We start from the raw sequence: 21,157 nt of genomic DNA, 5'->3' as shown, positions 1-21,157 counted from the left end.
AAGTCAAAGTTTAATTAGCCTGGTGGGAAAGGCGGGAATCCTTCATGGGAATTTCACTCTGCACACTCCCTCAATTTTGCATCCTCTCTTTCGCTTCCTCTTCCTTCTCTCTCTCTCTCTCTCTCTCCGTCTCTCCCCTCTCCCTATTTCTCTCTCCTGCTTTGAGCGCAAAGGAACGTGACACAAATCTCAATGAGGGTCAGTCCTTCACAACGCAGTCCTTCCAGCTCTTTCTCACTCGTCTCTTCCTCGGGTCCTTTCCTCGCCGCGTCCTGCTGCTTTTGTCTATTTTTGCACCCACTCTGAGCTTGTCAGTGAGCGTGTGACTGCGGCTGCCCCGCAATCATCGTCTGAGGGTCATCGTTTAGCAGCAGACAGCTCAAACAAAAAAACAAAAAAAAAATGCCTGGGTGAAATGCAGTTGTAAGAAAACAAGTTGCATCTCTTGAATTGTGTGTAGTACTACAGCTGCAGGTAAATCCATCAGTAAAGCACATGGAGCTCCTTTGGCTGTATATACTGTAGGAAGGAGTTGTATTGATCTCCATGAATTCACAGCAGTCATATCTCGCCCGGCTTACTAGAAAATCCGCAGCTGTGCTTAACATTTCTTCTCCTTCCTGAAGGCAGTTCAATAAGACAGAGCTGCATTCTCACATGGAATTGAAAACCCTGGGAATTGCTCCTATCATACAATGACTACAGGCCTGTGTTTGTGGAGCCGTGATGGAGAGGGGACATGTTTTGCGGACAGCGTTGATTCTTCTCTCCTCCTCGTCAGTTTTCACCGAGGCTTATCCGACCCCGCTGGCTCGCCACGCCGGAACTCTCGTGGCATCTGGAAGGTGCGATACGGAGCATGTGCGTGCGCGCGAGCCCGTTTGTTGTTTCTCAGGAGAGACGGCTGCCGAGAGAAAACTTTACACCCACAGAGTGAGAGAGACAAGTGTCTGTCTGGTGAGGTGAGCATGTCTGCCACCGTATGTGTGTGTGTTTGTGTGGGCATATGAGAGAGAGAGAGAGAGAGAGAGAGAGAGTTGCGTTTGCCCATGGGAGATTAAGCTTGGGCATAGCATCCACTGAAAAACTCTCATTTCTCCTTTCGATAAGAAGGGAATTGAGTCTCTATTTCGGTCCCCACCACCTACAGAGAAAACCGCAAGAGAATGCTCCACTCGAGTTTCTCAGCACAGGTTCAGATCCGTTTCTCCTCACACAAACATACAGAATGCTATAATCTCTGCCATTTACTGTCCAACATATATTCTATTCAAACCACTAATCCTCATTCCTGATAAAACTTAAGTCAAGGACGGTGAAGTTCTTTCACACACAATGACATTATTGAGACTCTTGTTCTTCTTTTATTGTTACTGAAGGTTTGCTCCATGCATTAGAGTCGATTTTGGGCAAATCTGGCCTTTATGTTGTATAATTCATAATGGATCCACACTAAGATTAGTGATACATTTTCAATTTAGTTTTTAATTTACATTTTTTCTATTTTGTAAAAGCATGAAACAAGCTCATAATAAACTGCATTATGCTCAATCTGCTTTTTGTTTCTACCAAAGATGGGTCTGGGGAACTCCAGAGATAACATGTATAAATAGATCTTATACTATACTTTTTTGCAAAGTGACAATGTGTGTAATTTAAGCATACTTAATATGCGCTCCTAGGCATGGTTTCTTAGAGTGAGCCAAGTGTGATATGATTAAAGACAGTGAAATTTAAAAAAGAAACCCTATTTGCCAAGTTTAATCCTGTTTCCATGTGCTAATTGTTCAGTTATCTCTTGTGATGTGATAAATATGTCAGAAAATTATGTGGAGTATTTTTAAAGTAAAATCCCTCGCTTCTCTGTAGAAACTATTCTTTGTTTAAACTGCTTGCATACTTTACTGAATGTGTTTGACTCACTGCAATCTGCACAGCCATCTTTAATATGCAAATAAAGTGCACATTTCTGAACTTAATTCTAAAAGATTGCTTACGCCCCAGGAGTTATTAACAGGGTTCCGGAAGAACAATTTCTACTACTTTATAAAGCACAGGTGTTACTTATAACAATAGCTCTGTTCTATTGAAGCGTTCCAGTGTGCACGATGCCAGGAGCCTGAAATCAAAGCAGCTTTCAATAATTTCATTATTTACGCCTGTGCTTTTCCTACTGTGATATGTCAAAATGTCTTCCATGAAAAAGGCCTATCCCAGGCTCTATAACAGCATGTATACTGGCACTGTTTTAATGATAGGTTTCACTGGAGGCAATTGTTGTTTCCATCCCACCCACACCAGTCATTTCAATCTGTGATGCCATTCAACGACAAAAATCTTATCAGACACGATCTTTCAGGAGAAAATGTCATTAAATGTGGATCTGCATATCTCGATTTTGTCTCCTACATTATTTGGAACTCGTTTGAATCACGCTGCTTCACCACACGTGGTCCTTGGCAGTTTTCAAGTATGGCCGGCTTAATAGAGGTAGAAACCACAGAGGTGGGGAGTAAAACACATGGCCTTTAACGTCCACCTCCTGTCATGGTGTCAGAACATTACTTGACCCGCTGTTCGCACTAACAGCGCCTCAGCCACCGGGCCTGCCAGGCTACAGCTGTGTGCGGTGCAGAACAAGCTGCGTTTCCACGTTGGAACTGTCCTGCCTTGTTAAAATTGGGGCAGGAGATTGGTGCAACAGCTGGGTAAATGCCAGATACTACCACTTGGCTGAGCAATTTATGGACTGCGGTGTTGCCGACTGCCTGCTGCTTTGAAAAGCAATAAGAAAGGGGGATGGAGGCTACACATCTGGTCAATTGGAGCTGCATACAGAGGGCTTTGCAGTCACAAAGTGTCATATAAAAGTGGAGTAAGGGATACAGCAATATAGCAGTTTCTAGGCTGCACTGTTTTTGGATACCAAGTACTATGAAGACAGAACTCCCTGAGTTGACTCACCATTTCCAGGCTCACACTCCTCCAAATCTTCGTCATCGCTAGGACACTCAGCTGATGCTACTAAGAGGTCATCCGCATTCTGAAAGAACAGAGACAGAAAGCAGAGGAGAGACAGTCAGGACAAATTGTACTGGTCTAGATGATACAAGGAGTCTCTGGCAGCCACAGTGAGGTTCTTGGCTCCACTGATACTTACTCACACACAAGCTAATGCATCCAATAGAGGCAAATGTTAAAAAGTCTGTTGGTAAAAGCATCTTTCTTGGGTTAAAACATGAAGATTTATTGTTGAGCAGTTTGTTAGTACAGCAGCAAATTTGCTGAAAACATCAGTCCACCCCCACTGTCTGATTGTTTTCAATACGGGGGTTTTAGAAAATGGAGGGGCTTTTAGCAGCATAATTGATTCAAGAGCCACACTGCATTTTCTCTCCGTTACTAATCTGCAGCCCGGCCATAATAAGTTATAAATTACATTGTACGAGTGTGTGTTCACATTACCTGGCTCTTGAATGAGCCTGCTGACCATGCTTAAGTTTCTCTGTAATATCTCCGTCTAACATGCACTTACATTTCTATTCCATCCATGCACTCAACTGCTTCACTTTTCCTAACTCCATATAAAACGGCACATAGTGAATCAATTTAAATGTGTACTTCTTTAAATTGAGCAACCCGGTAATCAATAAATGCCCACGGCAGGGTGTGTTTGTGGCCATAATCCAATGTCTTGCTGGCTGAATGTCAAATGTCTATTTCAGCCTCCTGGAGTTGTCACAGTTGTAATTTAGTGCAACATCTGTGACATACTTGTAAACCCAAATTCAACCTCGACATCCAAAACAGCCCACAGTATCAGCACTGAGTGTAATTCATTGGATAAAAAAAAAAAATCACACAAGGCCCACTACCCCAGTGCACTGATAAATGCCGGAGAAGAGCTGAAGGAGTATATCCAAACTCCAGTTTGACCTGGTCAGAACTTTTCTCATCAGTTTCCAAGTTGAGTCCATGAGGAGACAACTTTAAACTGTCTCGCATCCATCCAGATGAATCGGAGAGAGATCACAAACACCTGGGAGTGCTCTCGACTTAAGACAGTAGCAGCAAGAGTGTAGCTTGTGATCTTAGTTTTATAACACCCTGACACCAAATTTGGGTCAGCGCGAGACAAGTGATGACTCTGACTGTTTCATGGAAACCCACAGTATCCAAGGGGTGAAGGGAAGGAAAGAAAATCAGGCCCCACACACACATCAAAAGGTAGATCTTTTATTCTAAGCATCAAAGTGCATTATTCCACTATGATCAAAGCTGCAGCGCGGCGGGTAGCTCAGAGCTTTTGGAGAAATTGAAATTTGTGTTTCCGCTCGCTTGCTTCCCGCCACCCTGGCCTGTCTCCTGCTGTCTCCACTGTGTCTTGGCGGGTGCTGGGGATATTCATTAGAGCTCCATAGCTCCTGTTGGCTTTGCCCATCGTGGTATTTATAATGCTATTACTACGTTTGCTCTAGCACAAAATTACACCACAGGCATGGATTATTAACTACCCAAAAGACTGTGCATATATATATATATATATATATATATATATATATATATATATATATTCTCATATGACTATTATGTGATGTACTGATCTGCAGCAGATCAGTGATTGTCAGTATACGACTAATCTATAATGTTAAGATACCGGTGTACTCTAATAAAAGTAAATAAAAGTTTCTTTCTGCTTTACAGAGACATTCCCTAGTAACCACTCAAGTCATCCGAAGACTGCCCATTGTACCGAAAGCCCATTTTATCCCAAAAACAAACGCCCATTGCTCCGAAGTCCCGCTTCTCTGAAAATACACACTTCCTGCAGTTATACAACCCAATCACCAGAAAAATGCTCACATTGCACATTTAATTTAACCATGGATAACTGACATTTGTCAACAATGCTGTGGTTAACGTGGTTAGGTTTAGGCACAAAAAACATTTGGTTATGGTTAAGAATAGATCATGTTTTGGCTTAAAACACCCATGTTTGGTGGCACAAAAGATGCTGGGAAATACTGCGAAGACTTGGTAAAAACATCTGGGACCAGTGGGTCAGATGCTGCTGTAAGACTTTGTAAAGGGTCGGTAAAAACAACCGACCCCTGTGGCTCAAACACTGCTAGTAAACTGAAAGCTGGCGGGACTTTGGAGCATTGTTTGTTTTTGGGGTAACAGGTTGTCAGAGAAATGGGCTTTCAGTCTAATGAGACTGTCGGACTGATGGGGCTTTGGAATTTTTGGGCTGTCGGAACAATAGCATGACACCAGTTATCCTACACTAGCTTCAGTATCTCTTTATATGGTTCCATATCTTGGCGATAGAAGAAAATACAGAACTCGAATAGCTGAGTGAATTATCCATTTCCCGGAATATACTGTGTATTTTGACTGACTGAGTTTCGCCAAACACACCTACAGCCAGACTGCACCAAGATCCCAAGAAGCCACATAACCAGTGCCTATGTAAAGCAATGCCTAAATAAAGGCTTGTGTCTGTGTTATTTAAAGACACTATATGTGGGATTTAAAAGTTGAAATCTGATTTGGTTCCAGACCTCTGAATCACTGTCCGCCTCTCTGATCTTTTTCAGGGATTTCAGTTGGTCTTGTGTTTTGCTCAGTGATGTCAGTTTTTTCGATTGGAAAAACACTCACTGTATGGGGTCCTCCTATGTCAGAGCTGAACAATACGTGACAAAAAAAAAAAAGCCCACAAAAATGGAGACAAGCATGTATGAGATTGACGCAAATTGGTGTATTTCTTGTAACAACATGACAAACATTAACTGCTTCCATATTAACTACGCAGTGTCTGTGCGTGCCTCTGACAGGATGGAAAATACAGTCACTCTTAACAACATTTACATCATGCACACTAATATTCCATTTTTATTTCAAATATGACAGTATACTGAATTTGGATATTTTGAAGAAGGCCTTTTTGCGAATGAAGCATTCTCAGAAGAAGACATGGGATATTATTCAGGTTTTAGGAGCATTCGGAATGTCTTCACTGGGTCTTTTGCAGCAATTTGTGACATGTGGCTACTTGTCATGGACGCGTTGTGCAAAAACCAGTTGCTGGCAAGCTGTGGTAGAGATGCATGTCCAAAAGTAAAGCCCGCATTTCTGGTCGGAAGAAGAAACACATCTACTTTTACACATTATGTAAGACTTGGATATCAACAAGTTTTGGATATCGCAACACCAACCTTTTCAATGTGGCTGAAGGAATGAAAGAGGAAGAATGTGTTTGCACGGTCCAACAAGTCTGCCACTTTTGGAAAACTCAAGAAAATCTATTTTGATGCAAAGAAGCAAAATAGCACAAGCGGCTCCATCAGCTTCACTTTTCCATATTTTGACGTGATAAATGACATGTTTGGGCGGAGTATGCATGGCTGCATGTCAACATGAATGTAATTGGAATATTCATTTTAATTAGCCATGTATACAGCTTAGTAGGAATATTGCCTTTTTCAGAATACGGGCAAAAACTGGAATATGCGTATGTAAACATTATCATGTATTGATTAGCGAAAAAGCTACCCTTGAAAAATCGAAACTGGAAGAAGACGAAAACAAATGTAACACCCACACTGATACTGATTCATCCAAAATGTGGGCAACAAATTTATTTATTCTGCAGAATGTAAAATCAGTTTACTTAACAACAAATTGTAGCTTCCAACCAACAGCACATATAAATGAATTTGAAGCTTGGTGATTGGATGTTTCTTGGCAAAATGCACCTTGCCTTTAAAAGCCTTTAATTGAATTTGTTAAGACCCACAACTTGAACATTTAATCTGTAAGAATTTAACCACTTCTGAAACCTGCATTGCACATTATAAAACAGAGATGCATTCAAATACCTTGCCAATTAGCTGTTAGCACCTTGCTCTTAATTTTAATTTAAAAAAAACATTTACAATGCTGTGTTTAAGTGTAGCTCAAACACTTAAAGAACTCATAGTGCAACATATATGCTGCCTAAATTTGAGCTATTTACAGAGTTTAGTTGAGTTGTATATGAGTTGTTTGTTCAGCTGTGATATACACCACCGCTCTTGCTAAATGCCCTTTTACTTCTTATTCCAAACTGCTGTTGCTGCCATAAATATAAAGACAAACGACAACACCCTGTGCACCATAGGCTTTTTCCCAGAACAGACATCCCGAGCACCGAGTGCTGAGAAGAGCAAGACTTTGTACACTGTCTGCTGTCTAACAGCTGTTCAATATCAATGTAATTCTCCACCTCTCACGACTTTTTGCTTCATTTTACTTGACTACAACTGTTTCTAATAACAGTTTCAGAAGAACAGTTAATGTTTTCTCTTTTATATTCTCTCCATCGAGGGTGAGCAGATGAGCCTGCCAGGCCTTCAACATGGCCTTGCAAATAAGAACAAATTCAAAAATAAAAATTATCGAGTCACACTGGGACCATCTGTATGAAAGATCAGGGCTGTGTTAGCCAACACACTCCAATAATGCCCTCATGTTTTTGTAGGCATGGCAAAATATCTTTGATCATTAAAGAATGTGGATGAGTGACTCATTGGTAATGTCTATTCATTCTCAGGCACATATCTTTAATGCTATTTTAGGCCATTGTGACGATACACTATGTTCCGCTAGGTACATAATAATAATAAAAAAGAAGCTGTTACAATATACGTACACTAGCTGGAAAATAGATTCTTAGCAATAAAAAGCACTCTAAAGGTGGGACTCTGCTTTTTTATGACCCTACATAAACGTCAGTCAGCGAATGCAGCACACATTAGGGCTTGTAACAACAGAAGCAGACAACACTCAACAATACTAAAGTGGTTCCAGATAATTTATCAAACGGGGGCCGTCTATGGTTGCAAATTTCACATCACAGACCATTGCTGTAAAAAGCTTGTTATATGCTGATCACGGAAGAATGTTTCTGCCAAGAAGTCTGGAGGCTGGAGATATGATATTGAACTGAGTGGATGGCTACATGTGACATGTTAGAGTCAGGTTCCATTGATCTCATCTTTAGAGAGAAGACACAGAAACACTAAACCATGGACCATTCATCTAAATAAGTCATGCCAACTGAGCAGGATGGAGACGGTGGTGCCTGTAAAGGAGCCCTGACCAACCTTTGAGTCAAAAAAAAAAAAAAAATCTAACTTGTTTGTAATTACATTCCAACTGACTGAAAGAAGTCAAGAAGAACTTCATTTGTCCCCGCAGGGGCAGCAGGTTGTGCGGCAGTGACAGCAGTAATAATAGGGCAGAGTACCTTCAAGGTATCAACCAAAATAACCCAGTATCAAGTAGTATCAGACCTTCCCCAGTCAGGTGATACCTGCGTTCAATCCTTTTTGCCTTTAGATCTAGAAAAAATAACACAATTTGTGTGGTATTACTAGCAGTCAATCACTGCAAGCATTCCTCGATATAATGACACGTGATTCGCCCACTACTGCAGCAGCTACAACCCATATAGTGTACGCCTTTTCCCCCAAATTAGATCTGATTCTTGAACCAGGTCCACTCAGGACTCCTGGAACCTTGGTGCTATCTAGCAAACCAGCCTGTGTTTTTACTAGCTTTGATCAGAGCCATTGTAATCAAGGTTGCATCATCAATGGAGGGCACTGCACAATACACAATGAAAGTAAGCAGTTGTAGCAAGATGGCAGATCACATCAATTAGCCTACCAGCAAAGTTCTGCTCTGGTACTACAGATATTTGTTTTTATCCAAAAACAAGCATGGACCAGCTATTAAGACCATTTTTTCCGGATGATTTCTCAACATAACTTAACATCTCCATTGCCTTCTCTATTCTCTGTTTCCATCCTGTAGAATATGACACGCCCACTGATGTCGACACAGTTCACACTTCTGGTCAAGAAAAACCTACCATTTTTTTGTTTCCAGTTGGGAAACAACTTTTCAGGTTCCGAACTAGTTTTGGTTGAAATGCTCTGAATATTTCAAAATTGGGTACAGCAACAAGAATGGAACCCATACTATGCTGGTGGAGAAGAGGTATCTGTGGTGTGGTGAAGTCAAGCGCGGTGTATTTGACGGAGTTGGTGGTTCACGTGCCAAGATGCCACCAAAACATTCGAAAGTATGGCTACATTACATGCCTGTGGCATCTGTTGAAAATAAATACAGAAAAAGCAGAAGGATTATTTCAGGAAAGCTGGGAACATAAGTAACAGGATGAAGCACTTCATCAGGCTCCATTGGTATCCATATCACTTTAAGGGTACTGGTATCTTAAGTTTTTAAACGATACCCTGCCCTAGTATTGACACATGTTTCAATACAACGTATAATAAATAGTATAAACAGAGTACATGAGTAAAAAATAAATTTAAAGAATGTGTTGGGGTAAACATTTGTGAACAGGACTACCATCTTAGCTTTTCTCAACTGCCATCAGAGCACTGCTTTGATGAGGCTCTGTTAAGTGACTTTTTTCTATACGAGAGGAAGAAAAACAACAAATAATCAGGAGTTAATGCAAAACCAACATTCCAATTTTCTTTGGACTGGGTGTTTGCAATACAAAGTGGCATGAATCGCGCACTCTTGCCATCAACACCCTCACCTTGACTTCACTCTAATTGGTGCTGCTGCGTTTATCCAAAATGAGACAGATAGGACTTTCAAAAAGGGCAGATTGTGCTCAGGCTCGAGATGATGATAAAGGGACAAAGCGTGTGCTGGTCTAAATATATTCCGAATGTGCTGATTGTGGATGTCAGGGACGAGCGTGAGTGGCTCACCGACTGATCTTGGATAAGCTTCCGTGGACATGAATAGTGCTAATGAACACAACCGAATGAGAGGAATGCGCTGGTAATTGGCACCTCGCCTTTGTGTTTCCTGCGGCATCACAAAAGTTTGTTGGACAGTTGAAGCTTTAAAAGGGGACTGTTTTCAAGTAGTTACAGTCATTACAGTAACACAGAAATAACTGACATAATGTACTGCTGGCATGGAAGAAAAGCTTTGAATGATGATCTGGATCACACATACTTTCAAATGCAGTGCAGAAAGGACTTTTTGCACAACACACAGCTTGTAGCTAATGATACTAGTTGTGAACTAGAGCACATACCCCCCTGGAACACATGGAGCCTGTTATTAGGACTTTTTATGAGAGTAGTCGGCCTGGATGACCCGCTTCCTCCATCCTCCACTATGTGGGCAACAGCACTTCCCTACTGTTTGTTAATTGTTACTTACCATGATGGCGACGGCTACCTCTAGCACACGGGGATAATCATCAGACCATAAATCATAGCCTTTCACATGCTCGTGGAGGAGAGTCATAAATATAACTTTATGGCGCCTGAAGTTGTTGTTCTGTTGCTGCTGCAGGATTTCCTTTTCATTACGTTCCTCTCCTCCTCCAGCCTTTGTTGAACCGTCTGGATGTGCTGTAATTTCCAGCAGGCTACCACGTCTGGGGTTTAGTCAGCCATATCTTCTTAGAGCAAATCAAAATTTCACTGTTGATTGCTCTAATAGGACTGGCCACACAAAGCTGTTATGTGACTCCCTCTCAGGCTGAGGGCTGTTTGTACTTCTGAATGTGACTGAGGGCTCACATAAAACACAGCTCTGAGGATGTGACTGTTTGACCTTGCAGTTGACGTAGGATTTCTTTTGAAATGTGCATCTACTGGTCCAAGAGAGGGGCCATCTGGGTACTTGGCTGTTTAATCTATCAAATATTGTTTTCAGCACTTTTGTAGAGGAACTTTAGAAAGCTAATTAAAAGTAACTGCACCAAAATATCTCAGTGACTCAAACGCCAGCTACCATTTGTTTTTAGCTTCTCATTGTGAGTCATGTTAACAAGCTCGCACCACAAACTTGTGATGGCTCACCTGTGTGACACTGTCCCTCATGGTGGGCGAGCGCTGTTTGCGGGTGGTGGTTGTGGCCATTGTGGTTGTTGTCTCCATAATTGTGGTGGACATATCAGCCAGCGGGGTGGTGGAGGTGGTGTCAGTGGTGAGCACCGATGGCACATCACCCACCAGCCGCAGGTTACCCTGGGTCTGGACGTTGGGGTCGCCCTCGGCTGCCAGTTTGAGCACCTGCAGGCCGTTGTAGTACAAGCCTGAGATCTGCCCCTGGAAGTGGCGCCCCTTCTCTCCACCGCCACCAATTTTGATGAACGCCTGGCTGTTGAAGATGGTCAACTGGCGACCTGATGTGTGAGAGATAAGGAAGATGAAGAAATGGACGAAGAAGAGAGAGGAAGTGGAGGTGAGAGAAGAAGAGAAACCATGGGGAGAGGGAAGAAAAAGACAAAGGGCAAAGAATACAAATCAGTCATGGTCTCTGGGTTTGCTTGCACATGAAACAAAGTAATACACAGACTCAAAAACAGAAAGACAGGGGAGATAGAGGGACTATTTCAATCATACGGGATTTCCTGGGCAACACTTTAGGGAGATTGGACCCTGGTTTGCTGCAGGTGCAGCCATTATAGGGCTGGGCACGTGCCACATTCTCAGAAAAGGCAGCCTGAATCTGGCAGTCAAATAAATTGCAGGGGCAGTTGCGGCTTGACCCTGAGACTGAAGGTTCACAGCGAAATGCATCTAATTTGCCCCGAGATGGAATATATTAGAACAATGCTGGGACTGTGTCATTGACCTCCAATGCACCTGAGCTGCACAATGATAAAGTACCTCTGCCAGCGGAAAAAAATGTCGCCTCGCTCTGCCATCCAACGGAGGAAAATAAGATCCTCATTGGAAGGAAATGTTTAATTCAGCAGGGGCTCTCCCTCTCTGTGGTCATTACCATTCATCTGGATGGATAGATGGATGAAGGGAGGATAGGGTCGACCATTTAACCAGGGTCCAATACTAATGTGTTACCAGGACTTGTGGTGAAGAGGTGGAGTAGGGGCGGTCTAACAGGTGTAGTTTTTCTCCCAGTATTTTTCTCAGCTGATGGATTTATTTATACTTTTTCTTTTTTCTAGAACCCATATTTGCATCCGCTCCCACCTTGGGGACGTCCCATCATACCACTTGAGTTGAACTTCGACCCCTATTATGAATCATGTGGATATGAAGAAAGATGGAGAGTGGAGGGAGGGGAGTATTATTGCGGGATACTGTTGGACGGATGTTGGTTAAAAACAGACCAGATGAGGTAATTACTTCGAGGAGAAGCCAAAGAGCTTTTATGGATAAATCAATGGGTGTAAGGAAAGAGGGAGTGTGTTTGTTTGTGAAAGGGATACTACACTAATGTGTGCCTGTGAGTGCAAAATATAGACTCTCTAGAGATGCTGTGCCACTGAAATGAGAGACCCCTCTGGCTTGATAGGACTGTGTGTTTCTGTATGTGCGGGTGCATGTATGCAGATTTCTTGCCTTTTACAAAGGTATGAAAGACATCCACTGCTCCTTGGTGCATATGTTCACATATTTGCACCTCCTGTCTTTCACAACTGAAACTGGCTTCTATGGGTGCAATTATGTTTAATGATGACAAATGAACCTTTTGAATATCTTTTGAATGTTCTGTTGTTGTCTCTGTGGGATTGAAAGCCAGCTCTCATCAGCATGGAGACACAAGGGACGGGCCTGGGTCCCATTTGTTTTCAATTAAAAGCGCTGAAAGGGTACTTTATCACTGTAATTATGATTCACTATCACTCTATATGGAAGCACTTGTTCCGACATATGTGTAACACCCAGGTGGGTGGGAATATCAGACAAATAATGAATTAATGCACATGCATTTGTGTGCGTGGGTGTAAAACCACATGTTTAATATATGTGTATATCTGTACATTTTCTACAAAAGGGCAGGAGAGATACATCTATTCCACTGAGATGGGTTATTACATGTGTCATCCCATTATCAGATCATTAGGCCCGCCAGGGGCCCTCAAGGGACCCGGCTCACGTCCCTTAACTTCATAGTGATGAGATTTAATGACTGGCATATGCACTGTTGACATAATAGCTGAGTCTCACTCTATTATCTCATCACTAAGCATGGTTGGTGGAGGAGGGATTTAAAAAAAAGAATGGAGAAAGATGGGAGGGACAAGTTGTTGAATTGTGGACATCAGCGAGGAAAATACAGGAGAATAACCATGCTTGTGTACGTACAGAGAACCTTGAAACATCACACGTTGAAATGCACATTAACAGTCTGAGTCCACGTTATGGCCTTCTTGTATCACTCTTCCAGTGTCCTTGACAAGAGGACACGTACATACACACCCACACATCAGCCCAGAGGGTCTCCCATTTCAAGCAGCCCCAGTTGGCCCCCACGCTCCAGTAAAGGGTCATGAATAAAGACAAGTTAAGGACACACATCATCATCAATTCTCCTAAAGTACTCTTGGTTTACCAAACAGCTCAAGTTCCTTTAAAACAACACCCAACCCTCCCTGTGTGTGAGCAGCAACTCCAAACCAGAGGAGGATCTGTTCAGACGGGACAGTTTACTCCTGAGGAGTCAAGTGTATTGGTGTTACAGTTACACTCTGAGCCGGTGACACAGGCATAAGTAAGCCATATTGACAAGCGGCTTATGATTATGATGCAGAGTAGGGGGGATTAGTTATACCTCTGGAAATCGGTGCACACGCAAGTGTCCAAGAATCCGTCGGGTGCCCTATATAATTCTGCGTTGCAGTTAGAGCATGTGATGATGTCTTTCTTTAAAAAAAAAAAAAAAAAGGAATATGAGCTTCGAGCACAGGAGAGCACCGTAACGTCCATTTGTGCGTCCATCCCATCTGAGATAGAGCAAAAAAAGCGCAAAAAAAAAAAAAAAAAGCAGAAAGGTGCCCTCTAGACTAGATGAAGGGAAATCAGTGTTTGTTTTTGGAGCTGTCTGGTCAGGATGAGACTCTAACAGGGCCTGATGAAGTTATTGTTTCAGGGTCTGCCAGGGCAAATCAAAAGTGACATGTGGTTTTAGAGCCAATTTGGGCGGCGGGCGGCAGCAGGGTGGAGTAGAGGGGTGGGGGAGGGTAGGAAGAAGAAGCCTCTGCATGACAAGCAATCACAGCGCTTAATATGACAGAGCTGGATGTGGCGCTGCAGCAGAGGATAGGGTGTGTGCATGTATATAATAACTCATGAAATATGTCAGTGAAATGCCCTTTATGTTGGTGATAGTTGGCCTTTTCAAGTAGTGTGTATGTGCCTGACATTTATTTACATGCGCCTTTCCTTTTGTGGGTTTGTATGTTGGTTTTGACAGCTTACTGCACGTGTGTGTAGAAGACATCACAGCACATGGGGTTTGCACGCTGATGAGGGTCTGTTGGACCAGTTTGGTGGAATTGGGTGGCTGCTGCCTCACATTCTTCCCTAGAGTTCTAGGCTTAGGCTATGGGCATTGTGGGGCCCATAGCCTAAGCGCACTATAGACTTATGGCTAACTTCATGTTCAGCCCCCCACTAACATAAATGAGGATAAAATGATTTCATTGTGTGGCTCTATTAGACTTTCGAAATCTTATTCTGACAAGCCGAATGCGTCAAATGCCGAAGTTAAATGAGTCATTTCACAGGGGTTGTAACACTCAAAAAAATGTATCCACTAATTTATAGATGTCTCTTTCACAATGTAAGTCTATGGGAAAAGGTCTTTTTGGGCCCCATGGCATCACATGATGGACCCAGAGGTTGTAGTTACACCGTTTGGCCACTGTATAAAATTGTCACACCTGCACCACTCTATTATTCTATAGCTGGTTCTATCATTTGTTCTATCATTGGTCCTATCTGTCCAGCCATCCATTATGATAAATCTATGAGAGAAGTTAGCCCTTTTCTTCTTTTAGTTCTGTAACTCTCTAAGTCCCTGTTTCATTTAAATCCATGTAGTATACTCTCAGAAAATCCACAGGGGGATATGGAAAGCACAAAGTAGCACACAGTGCCCCTCAAATTTGTCACAACAAAGCAGAGTAAAAATAGCTCTGGGTAATGAAGGGATATGCATAGACACATGCTGGAAACTGAGAGTAAAGCAACATAAAGAAGTGGAGGGCCAAGTTGAGAAGGACTGAGCAGTCAAACTTATATTGTGCTTATAGGCATGCGATTCCGCCTCGACTAGATATCGTGCTTTGGAGGTGTTGCAGGTTGGTGAATCTTTGCTTCTGTCCTACAGCCAGAGAAAACATGGTGTACTGGCTGGGAGCTGTACACTCATAGCTGCTTAAATAGGGCATCTAGGTGGGCATGACTATTTCTAAAGTATTATCTTCTACAATCACACCTACCTTTGGTTTGATCACCCGGGGGGCTCAGTGGCTGATAGTCTAGTGGGAGTGAACAGTGCTTGATAAAAAGTAAATCATGCCTATTACAGAAACTGATATGTAACATGTAATTGACTTTTTTTTGGGTACTGGCCACAGGGCAGCTCCTGAGTTATCGAATGCCTGAAAGAGAGTAAGGCTAAAGAAAGAGGAGGTCGGACAGGGACTGAGAGAATGGGGACATGAGAGATGACAGGAGCAAGGGAGGATGACAGACGAGTAGGACAGAGAAAGAGAGAGCCTGCATGAGGACAGAATGTCAAAGAGACAGAGCGAGGGCATGAAGGGAGGGGTGGAGGGAGTGGATGACAGGCTTGATAAAAAGAACAAGAGGAATCATGCAGTTAAAAGACAGTGGCTGAGGAAGAGAAACATTCGGTAATACATAGGAGTATGATGGTAAGAAAGAAGTAGGAGGAAGACTAGTAAGGTAGTGAGAACAATGGCAGGAGAAACCAAAATGAGGTAGAGGAAAGTGCCATGTAGAGGATACTGAATGGCTGGTGAGTCACCTTCAGCTTCCCTGGCCTATTTTTCAAATGCAGTCAGTTTATCACATGGTTAACCATGTGGTTATTACAGGGTTAAATTATATGTACCTGAGGCCATAACATCCTGTATCATTGTATTCCCCAGAAAAGATGCTCGTATAGAAGAAGCGAGTGTGCCTTTACACAGGGATGGGAAAAACTCTAAAATGACATGCTCAGCTTTCAGACTTTATGTAAGAAACTGTCAAAAATACAGAAGGTAAATTACAGTTACTTTTGGTCTTTTTGGGAGATGGTTTTAAAGGATAATCCCTGCGTCGTCTAACAGTAAGGATGACATTGCATTTACAAAGTTAATTACTGCAGATGCTGGAAACGCGGGGGCATTCTTTTGTATGTAGGCTGCTCAGTGGTTTATTATACCCAAAAAGGGTATAATATTACTGGGTTTAGGTTTGGGCTAACTTGAATGGGAAAAAAGGGATTTAATTGTGCAGGTCTTCTAGACTTTCCAAATGTTATTAAACCAAATAAATCAAATCCCAGTAGTGCAATGAGTCATTTCACAGAGGTTGTGATGCTCAAAAAAAGTTAACCACTTTTACAATGTAAGTCTATGGGAAAAAGTCTTTTTGGGCTTCATGACATCACATGACGGACCAAGAAATTTTATCTGCACAGTTTAGCCACAATGTCAAATTGGCCTCAAAGCGCAGCACTGTTCCTGTGGGCTAGTGTCAAACTTTATAGCAATAGTGCCCTGTTCCCAGAACTCAGCAATTACTTTGACAAGAGCAGTGTTATCTATACCAGCAGACAGAAATGTCCCAAAACAAGATGAAAGTTGCAATAAACCAGATGGTGTCTTTTCTCCATTTTAGGTTCTGTCTGTCACTGAGATTGTCTTTTCCCTTGAATGAAGTATAAGGTTCTGCAGGGAATGTAAAAGGCATCACTTCCTGTGTGCCTGAGGGTTTTTCTAATGAAAGACCACCAAGTTAAAAGGTTTTATCAGTTGGGTACAGGTTGCATCAATTTTGTCTGGTGTCAGTTACTTCTTCAGCCAAAAGTAAACTCTCCCAGTAAGCTGTTCCAGTAACGGGAGTAATAGCAAGTTTCCGAATTGTAACTTTGTATCAATGCACCATCCTCCTGGACTTTTTTCTAAACATAGAGAAAAGTGGCTTGTCTAAGATAGGTAATTACTAGCTGAGCCAAGCCAAGCTGGGGAGTGGGCTGGGCTAGGGCCACACTCTGCGTGTTAATGCAGAGATTGCTTTTCAGAGGCTGTGAAATAATGGCTGTATGTCTGCTTCAACCCCCAGAATGTAGGTAGGAGGATGGGAGGGGACGGTGGCTTGATACTGTGCTCTCCCCTGGCTGTTAGCCGCTAACCTGGAGGAGGTGATTGTCTGGGGGGAGGCAGAGGGAGATTGGAGGGGGGGATGGGGAGGATGATCTAAGTGTAACCATCCTCGGTGGAGGGGATATGAAAAGGACTGCAGCTGGAGAGAGCAGTATCTCTCTCCCTCCACCGTCATCATTACGCCTCTCTCTTCCTCCTTCTACTCCTGTTATCTCACAGAGAGGAGGGATGCCATATGGTTGCAAGGAGCTTCTATCTCAAATGTTTTCTCTTAGCTGAGTCGCAGGGTGGGAGGGATGGCCCAGAATTCACCTCAGTCAATACACTGCTTTGTGATGCGCGGAACAGAAAGTTGGACCATTTGCACGCACAGTCTTTATGGGTTTGTGTTCACAAATCCTTCATGCGCCTGCAGAATTTCTAGTATCTGTATCAACAAACAAGAACTCCCCCTTATTTCCATTTTCTTCTCTACAGAAAGAAAAAAGAATACGGAGGGAGAAAGTCGAAGACTGGAGCACAATGGGGGTGGGGTGGGATGCTGACAAAGTCGATTATGAAGTGTTCCCAAGTTATCTCCTCGGCACAAGGCTCTCTTTGGTAATTAAGAGCGTTTTGCTTTTTTACTCCTCAGAAGCTGGGCTGGTTTGGGTAGAACACTATGAATTAATTGTGTTTGACAATGGAGATGAGGGACCAAATGCGGCATGAAGCTCGACTGAAAGCCTTGTGAGGCAGCATGGAGCCCTGAGGTCCTTGAAGGCAGCTGAGGGCACTGAGATTGTGGCGCCGAATCCACAGGACTCTGGAGACAGTAGATCGGATTTTATCAGATGTGGCTCTGTCTCTGATCCTATATCTGTACATAGATCTTAAGAAGGTGATACTGTCGATGCACAGACATAAAGAGAGATGGCACGGTGGTTAGCGAGGGACAATCTTCTCTCTTTTATTCACTCCAGCTGTGACTGTGCTGTTTTTAGGCCATTTCATGGTAGGGGACCATGAAATAACAGCAAAGTGGCCCTTCTTTCAGAGCCGCTTTCTTGCAGCCACTTTTCTACTCATGAGCAAGCATGTTAAAATTCATACAATTTTCCCCCTACTTCCCTCAAATATGGCCATAATAGTGCAGGGAGATCAAATGAGAACAAGATAGTAACTCAGTGGGATACAAAGCTCACCATGGGGTTGCTGAAAGGCAGACTCAGACAGATTTACTCTCTGTTGACTGCGGCCTGATGTGAGAGAATCTCTGAAATGAAGCCGGGATCATGAATAGCAGATCTGGACCAATGCCTGGCCTGGAGATGTTGATTTGGGCTCTGGCCTCACACCAAGTGGGAGGACTTGATTGCCTTTGATTAGGGAATGGGGGAGCTTACATCAGACCATTAAACACTGAACATTAAACCTGGTTTCTTCAGCTTTGCTCTAGTTTTTAGGCCACAGAGACCCGGTGTTGTAGTATTCCTCCCTGCACTCATGTAGCTCAACTCAGAGCTTGATCGTCATGCTGTTGGAGAGCTCCAGAGGGATAGACTCTTCGCCAGAAGAAGATATAAAGCTCCAATTCTTCAGGGAGCTTTATTCGTTTCCTTGCTCATCTGCTAAAGGGAACAGCTAAGGGGAATTGATTCTTGCTGGTTATTTGTAATCTTTATTTTCTTGTGGAGCTCCCTGATGAGATCAGGAAACAGTAACACATTATTGTTGTTTCTAAAGAAACAGGGTGCACTGACAAAGAGAATGCTTGCCAAGTTTTCGGTGAGGGCTGGTGTTGACGGTCAAAGGAAAAGAAGAATAAAGGAGAGTGAGGGGTAGGAAGGGTAGATAAAGAGCAGAAAACCTGGAATGACAGATCCATCACAAGGCAAGAGAAAGACGAAAGGAAAAAAGGGGATGCATCTCAGTAAGTTTTGGGCTCGGATAGAGCTGTTGAAAACTTTTGGCACCCTGATTTTTTCCCCTCCATTGGGTCCCTGTAATGGCTGCCGTTTTGGATTTAGTCAGCGGGCACAGAGCCGGCCAGAGATGCTTGCTCTGATCTGCCTCACACACAGTAGCGGAGATGGGATAAGGGCTTCGGAATGAGATGCAGTGACAGTGCGGCGCCATTATATCCCAGTGGGACTAAAACACAGATTTGTGAGAGTTATTGTGGGCGATTAGTGCTGTTATGTTGTTTCCATCAATGGCACTGTTGTAGCACCAATGAGATCTGGAAGTTTTTCTGTTAAATTTTACAGAATTGATGAAACATTAGAGGCACTTGGAGAGGAGACCCATGGGGCTGATTGTATTGTGCACTCTGGTCAAGACCCTTTGAGGCATTCATGTAATAAAATCACCACATATTGGAGACCAAAAGCCCATTTTGGTAACACAGCCTGGACTATTACTGGACATCTATTACAGAGGATGGTTCAGGCTGTTTACCACACAAGAGTCTGTAATTTCTTTCATACATAAACCCCTCACCCTGCACAGCATATGATACACAGAACAGTACATTCAAACACTTTCCATAGTGGTGAAAACAATAAATGTTAAAGGGACCTTCATTTCAAACACATTTTGCTGAAATCATCCAGAGCAGATGCGTCATTTTTTTGAATTTGGTGTTCAGTTATTTGCTTTGTTTTAACCCTCTGAGTTTTGCATTAGGGCGGATGTGGAGACAAGGGGAAGAAGATGCCAGCTGGAGAGTTGCTTCATTTAGTAGTGGTTAGAACTTAGTTAGCTTTTTTTTAGGTTCGTTTTTGTCCAGAGGATCGCCGCAACCTGTCCAAGTTCTTCCAAATACTGACATCCAGGTCCAATTAGCGCTCAAATGTTAAAACATCATTTATAACAAGGTTATAACTGAGGGCTCTCTGAATTTGTCACCAGCAGGGCAAAGCTGGCAGAGTTTCTCGAATGGTTTCAATTTTGCGGTGGAAGGTGGGGAGATCATGAGAGAAGCCCTCAGCGGTTAGTGTGGGTGGAGTTTGATTTGCTGTTAGGTGGTTAGATTCTGCTTAGAAGGTTCTTAGCTTTGTGTTCTAGCCGCTTCCTTATCAAAGCAACAAACAGCTTTAACCCTTTGAGCTCGGAAATGTCCGCTAATCCCCCTCATTATCTAGGCTAACATGTCTTATATGCAAACGATATCTCACAAATTCCAAAACCACTGTGCCTCTTCAGTCCATGACGTGTGTATGACACTTCATTAACGAATCCAATCAAATTAACAAATAAGCAACATTTTTCCAAAATCGCACCCTGATCAAAGCCCTCACTTGAGGTTTGACAGGGATTATTTGTTTATTTTGTCTTCCTACTTTCTCAATGTTCTCATCTAAATGATTGGATGCAGACTCATTTTCAAACTATGGAAGAAAGAGAATTATACATAGCTCATTCTCTTTAGACTTTCAAGGCATGCGTAAATCATTTTTATAAGTGGGCAAGTCATTTTTTATTGATCCAGTTTTTCATTCAACTTTCATCTCCCAAGCCTTTTTGATTCTAATTTGTGTCCTAACTACCCTCAGCAGAAGTGCGTTTCCCCGACGTACCGGAGGAGAGCAGAGAAGTCAGTTTATAGGAGCTGCAGATGAATGCAAGGATTGTTTTGCTTCCATGAAATAAATATGCAAGCGCTTTTCATTTATCTTGTTTGTCTGTCGCATGAATACTTCATTTTGCTCTCAGAGACAAATTTTATCTTCTGAATTCATCACTGTGTGTTATCGTTCACAATACCGTTTCAAAGGAGCTCCTAAAGATAATTGGCTAATGCTTGAAGGTCTTAATTTGCGATAATCTCCATACATCTCTTATGCAAATAAAAAAGATAAAGCCTCAGACTTTTGGACTTTCTGATAATCTACACCAAAACCTTATACTGCTTTATTCTGCTAAATGGTACTGTATGTTCTCTCGTTTGAAACTACCAGACTTCACAATATGCACAGT

At 42.6% G+C, this 21,157-nt stretch overlaps 1 protein-coding gene across 3 annotated transcripts in view; it reads right to left on the bottom strand.

The window, feature by feature from the left end:
* The window catches only part of LOC126404194 (neurexin-2-like), an 813,153-nt gene that overhangs the window by 11,693 nt on the left and 780,303 nt on the right, over positions 1 to 21,157 (bottom strand). For all 3 annotated transcript variants that reach the window (XM_050067247.1, XM_050067245.1, XM_050067246.1), the window contains 2 exons: positions 10,908 to 11,233; positions 2,965 to 3,043 (listed from right to left, as the gene is read on the bottom strand). In XM_050067247.1, coding sequence (XP_049923204.1) covers positions 2,965 to 3,043; positions 10,908 to 11,233 — 405 coding nt within the window. The remainder of the gene's footprint in view (positions 1 to 2,964; positions 3,044 to 10,907; positions 11,234 to 21,157) is intronic.

This window comes from Epinephelus moara, chromosome 17 (assembly GCF_006386435.1).
Source record: "Epinephelus moara isolate mb chromosome 17, YSFRI_EMoa_1.0, whole genome shotgun sequence".
Lineage (NCBI taxonomy): Eukaryota > Metazoa > Chordata > Actinopteri > Perciformes > Serranidae > Epinephelus > Epinephelus moara.
Note: the sequence above shows the minus strand (reverse complement) of the source record. Positions and strands in the feature narration are given on the sequence as shown.